This window comes from Erythrolamprus reginae, chromosome 1 (assembly GCF_031021105.1).
Source record: "Erythrolamprus reginae isolate rEryReg1 chromosome 1, rEryReg1.hap1, whole genome shotgun sequence".
NCBI classification, from domain to species: domain Eukaryota; kingdom Metazoa; phylum Chordata; class Lepidosauria; order Squamata; family Dipsadidae; genus Erythrolamprus; species Erythrolamprus reginae.
In genome coordinates, this window is record NC_091950.1 from 57234852 (window position 1) to 57248352 (window position 13501).

The following is a 13501-nucleotide window of genomic DNA, read 5'->3' on the forward strand; positions in this document are numbered from 1 at the left end:
GAATCTGATAGCGAGGATGTCGGAGAAGATGTGGGGTCAGAGGCTGAAAGCCAATCAGGGCCTGTTGCATCTCTAGACTCAAACTCAACCCTGATAAGACGGAGTGGCTGTGGGTTTTGCCTCCCAAGGACAATTCCATCTGTCCATCCATCACCCTGGGGGGCAACTTGGGCGTCCTCCTCGATCCTCAGCTCACATTAGAGAAACATCTTTCAGCTGTGGCGAGGGGAGCGTTTGCCCAGGTTCGCCTGGTGCACCAGTTGCAGCCCTATTTGGACCAGGAGTCACTGCTCACAGTCACTCATGCCCTCATTACCTCGAGGCTCAACTACTGTAATGCTCTCTATATGGGGCTATCTTTGAAAAGTGTTCAGAAACTTCAGATCATGCAGAATGCAGCTGCGAGAGCTATCATGGGCTTTCGCAAAAATGCCCATGTAACACCAGCACTCCGCAGTCTGCATTGGTTGCCGATCAGTTTCCGGTCACAATTCAAAGTGTTGGTCATCACCTATAAAGCCCTTCATGGCACCGGACCAGGGTATCTACGAGACCGCCTTTTGCCGCATGAATCCCAGCGACCGGTTAGGTCCCACAGAGTGGGCCTTCTCCGGGTCCTGTCAACAAAACAATGTCGTTTGGTGGGGCCCAGGGGAAAAGCCTTCTCTGTGACGGCCGCGGCCCTCTGGAACCAACTCCCCCTGGAGATTAGAATTACCCCCACCCTCCTTGCCTTTCGTAAGCTCCTTAAAACCCACCTCTGCCATCAGGCATGGGGGAACTGAGATATTCTTTCCCCCTAGGCCTTTACAATTTATTCATGCTATGTTTGTTTGTAGGGATGTTTGGTTTTACAATAAGGGTTTTTTAGTTGTTTTAGTATTGGATTTATATGTTTTTTATTACTGTTGTTAGCCGCCCAGAGTCTAACGAGAGGGGCGGCATACAAATCCAATAAATAAATAAAATAAATAAACAGAGGTGCCCATGAGTGTCTCAGAAGAGGAAGAGCCTCTTCTTGATGCAAGAGTACACAGGAGTGTCAGAAAGCATGAGTGGCTGAGAAGGAGGATCTGAGTAGGAGATCTGAATAGATCTCTGGAACACTTGGCCACGCCTTTTGATTATTTAAGGGTTAGTTTTGTGACGAGCGAGTATGGAAATCAAGTTTCTAATGTGAGTGATGACTGTTTGGATTTGGTTCTTGTATTATTTATGTGAATTACAAACTAAGAAGATGAAATCTTGATGTCCGGGCTTTCTGTCAACTAGGAGTGAGTCATGTTTATTAGAGATTTGATCAAAGAGAACTATTTGGGAGTTTTGGGCTTATGTTGAGACTTTAATTAACAGCTAATATGAACAGATTTATTTCTTGATTTGCTGATACATTTTACACAGTTAAACCTTTCTGATATAAATTATTAGAATTATATGCTTACATCTTGTCAAAGCTGTGTTTGTGTGGACCTATTTTTTGGGGGGGGGGTCATCACTGGGACAGAACAAAATCATGGTAAAGAATCATGAAAACAGTTAACTTCTAACACTAAAATGGTTCCCAAAATACCTGAGAAATAAAGACAAAGACTTGATTTGTTGCCCCAAAGTTTATAATATTAGCATCAAATGAGCTTTTTTGGGGAGGCTGCACTGCCTCAAAGAAGGCCCTTTTCTGATAGTCACCAGCATTTCCTCATTATTTAGGGACAGCTGGAGAATAACCTCAGATGAAGTTTTTATATACCTAGAAGTTAAATATAGCAGACGTCGGACTAGTTGTGAGACTTTATGAGAGAAAACCTGCTGTAGACCTCATTACTGTTCAAGAGTCCTTTATGCTATAATATAAATGTTTCAATACCAATGCTTTAGGAATGAGGTCCCGCGCTGGTTAGGAATTTATGTCCCAGATGTCTACTCATATATTTGTGATTAGCAGTTTAGCAGTTTAATTCAGAGCAAATGAGGTGTGGATCTGAAAATGGGGGACATTACCTTTAGTTTTGGGTCATGAACAGATTAATCATTTTCTGGTCTAACTGCACATTACTATTGCCTGGAACTGTTGAAGTGGTAGGCAGAAATGTATGTCAATAGCATCCTGTAGGCAGTTGAGAATTTTTCTAAATCACTGGAAGGCATCACCACCTTGTACCTAGTTGCCTACAGGAACTAGGTACAACTAGGTACAACATTGAACTAGGGTTCAATGAGAAGACATTGAACCCTGTAGTATCAAACATTTACAAGAGTAAATATGAGATACTACAGGGTTCAATGACTTTTCATTGCTAAGAGAAAAAGAGTGAACGAGCGAGGGAGCAAGCGAGCAATGGAGAATATTAGTACATTATTGATATTAAATTCTACATTGCCATCCCAAATCAGAGATGTAAGTCTAGTTCTTGAATCTGAATGTAGAAATAAACTATGCCTCAGTCCTAGCAAGAGTGAATGAATGACTTATCTGGAACTATTCTAGATCCATGACTGTTCCTACATTAGTTCTGGACAGATTTGTTCTTCATATAAGAGAGATAGTTGTGGCCAGGGACTCTGCTTAGCTGAGGCTGGTGCATCAGTTTTGGACTACTTGGACTAGGATGTATTGGCAACTGGGATTCATGACTTTATACTCATCTTTAACATGCTTTACATGAGGCTGCCAAAAAGTATTCAGAGGTTACCATTATACCATTCAGTTGGCACAAGACTCAATGCAAAGATTAAGTTATTAGCCAGTGATATCTACCATATTTTTCAGGGTATAAGATAACCATTTACCCCCATAAAAGAGGGTGGAAAGGTCAATGAATCTTATACATGGAATTTTTTGGCCTCCTGAAGCACCATCCTGTCTCATTTTTGTAAAAAATGGGGTGGGCAAGGAGGTCTGGGAAGCCTGCCGAGAGCCCCTGGGGGCTGGAGGAAGGCAAAAATACATGTTTTGGCAAAAATGGGCCTTTTGTTTGCAAAAACAGGGGCATTTTTGCCTTCCCCTGCCTCCAGGAGTTCTCTGCAGGCCTCCCAGACCCCCTGTCACCCAATTTTTGTGAAAAGATGGGTGATAAATGGGCCTATTTTTGCAAAAACTGGGGCGCATAGAAGATTTGGGAGGGCTTTTTTTCTTACTTACCTCTTTGAAATCTTGCTGTGTCTTATACACCGGCGCGTCTTATATCCAAAAAGTATGGTATATTGCAGTCACTACCTTAGTTGCTAATAAGCTTCTGAATCCCATTCAAAGGGCTGTTTTGATCTTTAAAGGCATGGGTGTCAAACTCGATCATGACATGTTGTGACTTTTTTTTGGCTTTTCAGAACCAAGGTGGATATGGCCTGCGTGTGACATAGCCAGCCCACAGGCTGCCAGTCTAACAGGCCTGTTTAAAGGCATATGTGATTAGGTTTCAGGTTACGTCATGTATCATCTTTATCAGGGGGAATCTGCCCAGTTTTGTCCTGTGAACATGCAGAGAGGGATGTTCAAGGTCCTATGTGAATACAAGGGTCAATGGATCCATTGGTGAAGACTATTATCCCTCTTATTAGCCTTCTGCAAGCTGGTTATGATGATTTTGTCTGAGTGGATATTTGGAGTTTAGATGTCTATTACTGGTTGCGTGGACATCTATCTGCATTTAGATGGGTAATTCTGTTTGTTTTTAATATTTTTAGTATTTTACATTCTGTATAAACTGTTCTGTCTGGGTCCCCCCAGACGCCAACACCAACCAAAAAGAGTATCCAGACACACTGGTAAAAAGCAAAGGCAGTTTATATACTGGAAAGCAAACACAGGTAACAAAAACTGTTCTTACAGACAGGAACACGATGCAGTTTCAGAGAGGTTTCACGAAGGCCAGGCAATAAAACAGGATTCTTGCTGGCAAAAACAACTCTGGAGATAATAAAACCCACACCTCCCCCAAGTCTTCCAGGCTTCTAGGCCACAAGCTAAGATCAGAGATGCCAAGAATCGAAGCAAGGTCACAGGACTCCCAGTTGATAACTCTCCACGAGACTGTAAGGGCGGACCTGCCTTTTCAACCCTGCTGAGGAGAACCACACCCAAACCCAGCTGTTGCCAATTCAGGGATGGAAATATCTTTCTAATTGGCCCCTTCGTTGAGCTGCACGTCTCTGCCTCATGTCTATTATAGCCTGTGCGTCTTCATCCAATGAATCCAGGCTACTAGCTGGGGAGAGCCCCCCCCAGGGTCTCAGGCTGCTCTCCCTCCTCCTCCTCCTGATGTTCCTCTCCCCCATCTGCCTGGTCCTCCCCCTCCTGGTCACTGTCCTCCTCCTCTGGGCATGGATCTGGCAGAGCTCCAGCCGGTCCCTGAGGAGCTGCAGGCTGAATCACAACATAAACCACCAAAACAGGCATGCAAAATGGGTAGATTGCAATGAGGCTTGGAAAACTATTTTCCCCAGATTGTGACTTTCTGTGCTTTTTTTCTTGCAAGGATAAGTACAGTGGGAGGAGGGTCCAGTTGTTGGGCAGTGTCCTGCACATCCTATTTTCACCATTTCATACGCTTGAGACTTGTCTTATTTTAATCAGAGGAAAGAGCAAAATTTAAAAATCAAACTTTAAATATAAAATAAAACTGACTGAGGAATATCACCAGAAAGGTCTTAAGCCATATATTCCAGGCTGTTCTCCAAAGGATTTATTCCTAGCCTTCTTATGGCAAGGTTGCCTGCAGTTCAATCCACAGAGCTACAGGAGGCCCCAGAGGTAGGAGAGTATAGATTTAAACACAAATGAATAAATTTCAAGGATTACCTCTGATATTTGGGCAGGAATGTGCCTTGACTTCAGATGTTTTTACCACCTACAACAGTAGATGGCTTGGCTCCATCAGATCAAAATCTTGGGTGTACATGATCTTATTTATTATCATTCATTCTGAACTGTGTCTGATGATTGGTATTCTTCACTCCACTCTCAAGCCTTCAGAGAATGTTTTGAAGTCGTATTGGAAGATAACTGCAATGCTTCCACCAGTCATTAATTTTCCTCTTTATGTAATATGCAAAATTGCAATTGAAAAGCTATGCTGCAGGAGCTTACAACTTGTAGGAAGTACACTGCAGGAGTAATCAAGGGGAGGACAATAGGATCTGGAACTAAGTAGAGAGAACAGATCTCAAGGAGTGCCTAGGATCTGTTAAAGTGATGGACACTTTCATTAGATAAAATTCTCAAAAACTAGTGTGTGCCCAATATTTAATAATAATAATAATAATAATAATAATAATAATAATAATAATAATAATAATAATAAAAATTAGATTTGTATGCCGCCCCTCTCCGAAGACTCGGGACACTACCTGGTACACAGCCATTATTTTTTAATTTTTTTATTTTGTCCAATACATAATACACATTGAAGAGAAAGATATGTAATAATATAAGTAAAGAAAAGAATAGAAGAAAAGATATAAAAGTATAGGTGAACATATTTGAAAGGAAGAAAAGATAAATGAGATAAGGAGAGACAATTGGACAGAGGACAGAAGGCACACTGGTGCACTTATGCACGCCCCTTACTGACCATCAGTTAGTCTGTTTCACTCCACCTCTTCTCTTTCAATTTGGCCTCATCAGAACTAGCGATCTGATTGCAACCAACAAATATTTGATTTCTGTGGACCTAGAGCTGCATTTGGCTACATCTATTTTCCAGCTGCAGCAAAATGAGGTGTTCAGTCATTCTGGCTGAGATCACTGCCATTTGGTTCCAGCCTCCTAGAATGATCTCATATGCAGGCTGCATAATGACTGATCCTAAATAGAAAGATTCGACACTAGGATACAAAGGTAACCTCAAGGGCCATTGCTGATCCACGTTGCAATTAGTTTAGACATTTTTCATGCCTGAAATATGCTTACGTTAAATATGTTAAATATGTTAAACTATGCTCCCCTGCTATATTAGGAGGATTAATGATGTTTTGTAAGGAATACTAAATTACAATACATTTCCAGATAAATACAGAAACAAGCTGAAGCTAAATGATCTGCTCAATTGAAATAATAAAGCTGTCTTTTCTAAGCCTCTGTCTTGTGTTTCTCTTTCCATTTACTCATTAGTTTCCATATGAATAGTGCAGAAATGCAGCAGTGATGTCATACCTCTGTGATTGCTTAAGCTAATTTAACTCTCTCTGAATCATGAATACCATAGAACTCATGAATATTCCCCAAGTATTTCTAAGTATTTGTGTCAGTGCAAACTACCAGGTATTACGAGAATTGTTCGCACGATTTTTTTTTACTTCTTTCTAAAACCTTGGCAAACATAATGGGTGTGTAATGCTGCTTATAAGGAAATTAGATCAGATGTGCCGAGGAATCAAAGTCTTACTCAGTTTTTTTCAGGGACAGGACACTGTGAAATTTAGATTGCTGATGCTATGGAAGCATGTGTAGATACACCTTCACACAAACACACTCACTCTCTCTCTCACACACACTTTAAAAATGTTTGGCTTCTTTGACACAATTAATTACACTTGAGAATGTGGTTTCTGAGAATAGCTAGGACAAAAGAATTAATCTGCAAGAGGCCACTGTGGGCCAAGCAGCAGCAGTCTAAATGTTTTAGTACTCTGGAATAGCCATTAGCATTTGCATTCACTTAATAACCTTATTACCAGCAATTGGGAACAGCAATGAAATGAAAAGTAACCTGGAAACTTGCCAAAGAGATGTGGTGATTAAGGAGGGACACACAAGCCATTTCAAAGCTCAAGGTAGGAAAATGCCTTCTCCCATTACGAACAAGCAGGTAAAACTGGTATAGCATTCCTAATACAAGTTCAGCTTTTTCCATGAATTTTTCTATTCTGAACATTAGCCTTACTCAGAAAGGCAATGCTTTTGTGGAATTCCCTGCCAAGAGATACCAACAGTCTTTTACTTTTGCAAAAGAAACAGGTAAAATTACATAGATTTTCTAAGATCCATAATAGGAAAATTGGAAACTTCATGAACAGAGGCAGTATACCTTATAATATTAACTATTGTCCTAAGCTAACAATGCCCTATGTCCATAAAATTTGCTACATTTTATTTTTAAGGGCCATTCAGTCTTAGTTGGTTAAAGATTAAAAACTGGGAGCTCCCTAGAATTCAAAAGATGGGCAGCTATGAAAGAAAAGACTGCAATATTTTTGAATACTACCCCTGCCAGATAAGAAATTGAGTAGGTATAACTGTCTATCTAGCCACAATCTTGTGCATTATGACAAAAGGGACACAGGCCATGTGATCACAATCTCTCTCATATGGTGAAATTCATTGTTTTTCCATTTCAATCTTAATAACTCTGTAGTTCCATTGTTATTCATCTTTTTATTTTTTACTTTTTGTTTATTGATGGATAAACCTCCACTTAATGGAAATACTGAGCTGGACAGATGCACAAAGACAAGCAGCCTAACATAATCCTAACTATTATTACTACCAGATGCCATTTTATCTAATACTCTAGTCCAGACTTGGTTTTTAGCATTGATCAATCAAATATTATTAACTGGCCCATGAACAGAGCATGAAAGCAAATTCTTTTCTTTAGTGTTGGTCTCCAGCGTTTAAGATGAAGCAGTATACCACTCCTCAACCTACAATATCCGTTTATCTATCATGGTTAAATAACTTCTGATACTACTATCTTCTCTGAATTTGTCTATTATAATTTTAAAATCATCTCGCTAAAAATGCCAAGGAAGAATCTTTCCTCCCTCAGAGGACAGCACTCTGAGAAGATTTACCTCAGTCATATATTTCAGAGACAGAAGAAAAACAGAATAACTGAGTTGGAAGGGAACTTGGTAGTCTTCTACTCCAACCCCTCTACCCAAACATGCGAATTCTGGGAGTTGAACTCCATAAATCAGCGATGGCGAACCTATGGCACGGGTGGCACGGGTGGCACACGGAGCCATACCTGCTGGCACACAGTCCGTTGCCCTAGCTCAGCTCCAATGTGCATGTGTGTGCCAGCCAGCTGATTTTTGGCTCACAAAGAGGCTCTGTGAGGGCATTTTTGGCTTCTAGGGAGCCTCCAGGGAAGCCTTTGGAGTCTGGGGAGGGTGAAACACGAGCCTACTGGGACCACAAGAAGTTAGCAAATAGGCCATTTCCAGCCTTCAGAGGGCCTCAGGGGCTGATTTGTTTTCACCCTCCCCAGGCATAGAATTATGAATGTGTGCACTCACGTTTGCGCAATAGAATGCGCCCACGCTCTTTTGGCACCCAAGGAAAAAACAGTTTGCAATCACTGCCATAAATCTTAAACTTGCCATGTTTGGGGATTCCTATCCAATACCATTCCAGACAAGTGACTATTCAGTCTCTTCTTAAAACCCTCCCGTGATGGAGCACCCACAGCAACTTCTGTAGGCAATGAGTTCCACTGGTAAATTGCTCTTACTGTTAGAACTTTCTCCTAGGTTAATTCTCTCCTTGATTAATTTCCAATCATTGCTTCTTGTCTTACTCTCAGATGCTTTGAAGAATAGCTTGGCTCCCTCTTCTTTGTGGCAGCCCCTCAAATATTGGAACACTGCTATCATGCCCCCTCTAGACCTTCTTTTCACTAGACTAGATAAACCCAACTCCTGCAACCTTTCAAACCCCAAATATGAAGTTCATAGCAAATATATATGCAGGCAAATATACTATAAATATATATACTGGAACAGATCATAGTGTGAACATAGTGTGTATAAATACTGAAATGTTTTTCAATAAGGGAGATGAACTTACAAGATTTTTCTTCTTTTATCTTGTATTCTAGAATGTCACAACCCTCTTTCTGGGCTGGAAAATGAACTAATAGGAATAGATTTTTCATGGTTTCATCCTTCCGAACCATAAATATCTAAAAAGAGGAAAGAGGGTAAATGAGATTATATGAGAATATAAAATATTTTTCTGTCATTTAAAATATCATGTATAAACTGTAAAATAAACTCATAATTTTATTACATCCTTACCAAAATTAGAGTTTCACATATCCTTCTTATGATCAGTTTAATACTGAGATTTTTGGATTGTTTTAAAATAAAAGTTTGGTGTATAGTTTTAACATATAAAGCATCACTTGCACCCCAATGAATTATTTAATTTCTTCCTCCTTGATGGAGGCTGAAGAAGAAAAACTGATGTGCTTCTACTGAAAACATATAATTATTACAGGCGTGTATCATTTTGAATCAGATAAATTGAATCCATAAATGTACAGGTATGCATGATATGGAGATAGAAGTGAATTTCTGCATTCTTGGTATTGTGTTTTAATTATGGCAATCTCTTCTCAGAGTCACTATTGATTTGAGTGCCTAGTAAAAGAAACACTGATGGGATATAGGCAGAAGTGTCTTATAGTCATAAAACTAAAATTCCTTGTTTGCATATCATAACCTAAACCTAACATAGAATTCAGTGTTGCTTGCACATATGGACTTTGTGCTTTGGCCAAATTGCCCAATCTCACCAGTTCTGTCATCATCCGTAGCACAGAATGTTGCATGTGGAACCACTTTAACTAGTAAATTAGTCTATTTCTTCTCCGGCTTATAAAAATTGTTTAAGTGAAAGCTTCAGTTGAAAAAATCCATAATATCAGGCAGAGGTCAACATGCATGCACCAATCTGGCGATGATATCCAAGATTGCGACTTGGTATTTAAGAAGAGTAAATGGTAAATAATATGACTTAATACATGAAATGAAAGAAAGGTACTGTATGGGCTTTAAGTCAAGAAGGCAGGAATCACTGATTCACAGGTCAGACAAAGCCATTGTGTAAATATGAAGTAGATATTTCTGACTCTGAAGGATAGGGGGAAAAATGACCAAAAGTCAATTGACTCAAAAAGTCCAGAAGTTAAACCCTTGAAATAAAATTTACTTGAGAATAACTGAACCTAGCAAAAGGTCCAGCATTGTAGAATGAAGCGAGACAAAGGTTCCTTTATGGTTGTTGTTAAGGAATGTATGAAGTGATATAAAACACAGGTCGTCAACCAGTGGTCTCTGGAGCACTGGTCATCCATGAGAAAGTTTTGGCAATCCATGTTGTATCCAGGTAGAGGAGCTGCTGTGGGATGATTAATGGCCAGTCCTGTGACTAGAGCTTTGGAATATAGGACTGGCCAGACAGCTCATGTTGGGGTTGGAAATCTTCACATGCTTCACAATGGGGGAGATGGCATCTCCTTCTTCTCCTGGAGCCCATTATGATGAAGAGCATCGACTACAGCCATGTCGGGATGGAGAGTAGGTCATGTGTCTCCCCAAGCAACTGAGGTGTGTCCAGCACCAACAAAGGCCGAAGGAATGCCTGCGAGGCCCAGAGAGTGCCAGAGAATTAGAATGAGAGACAGACAGTTAGACAGAGAGAAAGAAAGAAAGAAAGAAAGAAAGAAAGAAAGAAAGAGGGGGAAAGCGATGAGAGAGAAAGAGAGGGGGAGAGAAAGAGAGCAGAGAGAGAGAAAGAACAAGACGGGAAGAGAGATGAGAGAAAGAGAGGTGGGAGGGAGAAATGAGAGAGAGAAAGAGATGAGTGACAAAGAGAGAGAGGAGAGAGAGCGAGAGAGAAAGAAAGAAAGAAAGAAAGAAAGAGAGAGGAGAGAGAATGACTGAAGGACTTTGTCCTGTCACTGGGTATCCAGGTGCTTCAGCAAGCAGCGTGCTGGATTCATATTAGTGGTCTTAAGGATTTAAAATTATGAATGTAGTGATCCCTGAGTTCTAAAAGGTCGGGGACTCCTGATATAAAAGATGCCCTGTTTGGAGATATGCATTTTCTTTGTAGATGAGGTCATGCTGTATGTAAGAATTCAAATTATTTATTGCTAATACTAGGTAAGCTGATAAAACAAGAAATATGGATCTGAAAATTAATAAAGTTCAAGATAGATCTATTTGACTAGATAAATGGAGAGAATGATAGAAAATTACACCGAGGTAATGAATAAAAAGAAAAAGTAGATGAATTTATGTAATTTGAAAACATGTACAGTACAGTGGAACCCCGACATAAGAGCTGCTCTACTTAAGAGCAACTCGAGATAGGAGCTGGGAGGGGAGAGATATTTTTGTTCTACTTACAAGCCCAAATTCGAGATACAAGCGCCAAGGAGCTGTCTCCTGAAGCCAAACGCTAACTTCCGCGTTCGGCTTCAGGAGACAGCTGCGAAGCGGCGCGCGTGTTTTAAAAGGTTGCAGCCGGCCTGGGGGGCTCGGGGGGGTGCTTGCAGCTTTCTTTCTTGCTCTTTTTCTTTCTCTCTTTTACCTTCCCTTCCTCTATTTCTTCTTTTCTTTCTCCTTCCCACCTTCTTCCCTCCCTCCCTCCCTTCACTCATTCCTCTCTTACTCTCCCCTTTCATAAGTTTCCTTGCTTCCTTCCTCTGTTCCTGTCCCTTCTCCCTTTCTTTCTTTCTTTCTTTCTTTCTTTCTTTCTTGCTCTTTTTCTTTCTCTCTTTTACCTTCCCTTCCTCTATTTCTTCTTTTCTTTCTCCTTCCCACCTTCTTCCCTCCCTCCCTCCCTTCACTCATTCCTCTCTTACTCTCCCCTTTCATAAGTTTCCTTGCTTCCTTCCTCTGTTCCTGTCCCTTCCCTCTTTCCTTCCTTCCTTCCCACCCTCCGTCCATTCATTCACCCATTCCTCTCTTGATCGCTTAAAGCCGGTCCCTGGTGCAAAAAGGGTTGGGGACCTCTGTCCTACAGGATTGGGTGGCAGAGAAGTTGAACATATGTAAATTTAAAAGTTTAAGAAAGTTTACAAGTTAAGTGAAAGAAACTTCATTATTCATTTATATGTACATGTACATTTCTTCATTAAAAACATGTCTTTCTGCATAATTTAGACTAACTTTGTGAGTTTTTTGAGGGCTGGAACCAATTAAAATTATTTACATTAATTCCTATGGGGAAAAGTCGTTCGAGATAAGAGCTGCTCGACTTAAGAGCCCAGGTCCGGAACGAATTAAACTCGTATCTCGAGGTACCACTGTATACTAAAGATGAAAAATTAGATGCGCAAATACTTTTGGAAAGGTAAAGCAAAGCATATACCGTATATTTTTTATGAAGAATAAACTGTTGATAAACAAAAAAATCTCTCACATTTGCCAACCGGTAGGGAATACCACCCCTGCTACAAAAAGTCTGCTGGTCACTAATTTTTTTTGATAACGTTTGCTTAAGTAATAGATAATAACTACTTTGACCTTTCTGTAGGCATCTAATTAGACTCTGAAGTCTAATTATGACAAATTGTGTTAGCTTGTCCTTAAAATAGAAAATGAAGTCCTTATTTATTTATTGTTTCACACATTTATTATTTATTTGCTACCCACATTTATTATTCTTTTTATAAATGACTCAAGGTGGCGTGCCGTACCTAACATCCCTTCCTTTTCCTATTTTTCCCACAACAATACCCCTCTGATTATGGATTGAACTGAGCAAGAGTAACTGGCCCATAGTCACCCAGAAGGCTTTCATACTTAAAGTAGGATGAGAAGACTTATAGCTGACATTTTGCCTTGGGACAAATAGAATGTCAAGAGCTTTAAAAATGGATTAATTATAGACTAATTACAAACTGCTGCTCTTATTACAAAAAGGGGCAGGGGTAAATCTATTCATGCTTATGATGCAATAATATGCAATAGCATGTAATAGCAACAAAAATAATTTACTGATAAAAGGAAATGAAAAAACTTTTTTAAAAAATGAGACTTGTATGCCACCCCTCTCCAAAGACTCGGAGCGGCTCACAACAAAATACAAAGCAAAATTTAATATTAAAAACATTTTAGTTATAAAAACCCATTATAAAACAGTCATATCATCCAATTAAACCATACATAAAATGAAACAGCTAAGGGTCAGTTATGTCCCTCAAGCCTGGCGGCATAGGAGGGTTTTCAGTAATTTGTGAATCCCCTTATTTAATAGGTGGCAAGGCAGAATTATCACATACTGAGGTATTTTCATGGAAATTGTACATACTCCTGATCAGTTGGAGGATGATGAAGATATTGAGGACTTGGATTCAGATAATGTTTATGAATTAGTGTGTGTGTGTGGGGGGGGTTACAGGTAGTAGAACAGGTGGGAGGCCAGCCACAGGATGGGGCTATGAGTTCAGGATCTAGCGAGGGAGAATCAGATGCTCGCTGGGTTAATCCTACATTCAGAAGGGCCCAAAAATGTAGAGAACAGAGGTCTGGAAGAAGATATTAAGGAGAGGAATGGGTTAAATACTGTAGTGATGTATTTGGCATGTCAGGGGTCAGTGAAGAAGAAGGGTGGAGTTTCAACATTGCCGAAGGGAAAATGGATGTGTTTTTTGCCGCGCTAAAGTAAGCAAGAGTATTCTGTGTTGTTAACAGTCAGTTCTGCTGTTTTTCAAAGTTATGCTGTTAGGAAAATAAATCTTGTTAAGTGGAGCAGGAGAAGGAATGTTAG

General features: G+C 40.0%; 1 protein-coding gene across 1 annotated transcript in view; it reads right to left on the bottom strand.

The window, feature by feature from the left end:
• The window catches only part of RIN3 (Ras and Rab interactor 3), a 133696-nt gene that overhangs the window by 73252 nt on the left and 46943 nt on the right, over positions 1–13501 (bottom strand). The window contains exon 3 of the mRNA XM_070753586.1: positions 8786–8900. Coding sequence (XP_070609687.1) covers positions 8786–8900 — 115 coding nt within the window. The remainder of the gene's footprint in view (positions 1–8785; positions 8901–13501) is intronic.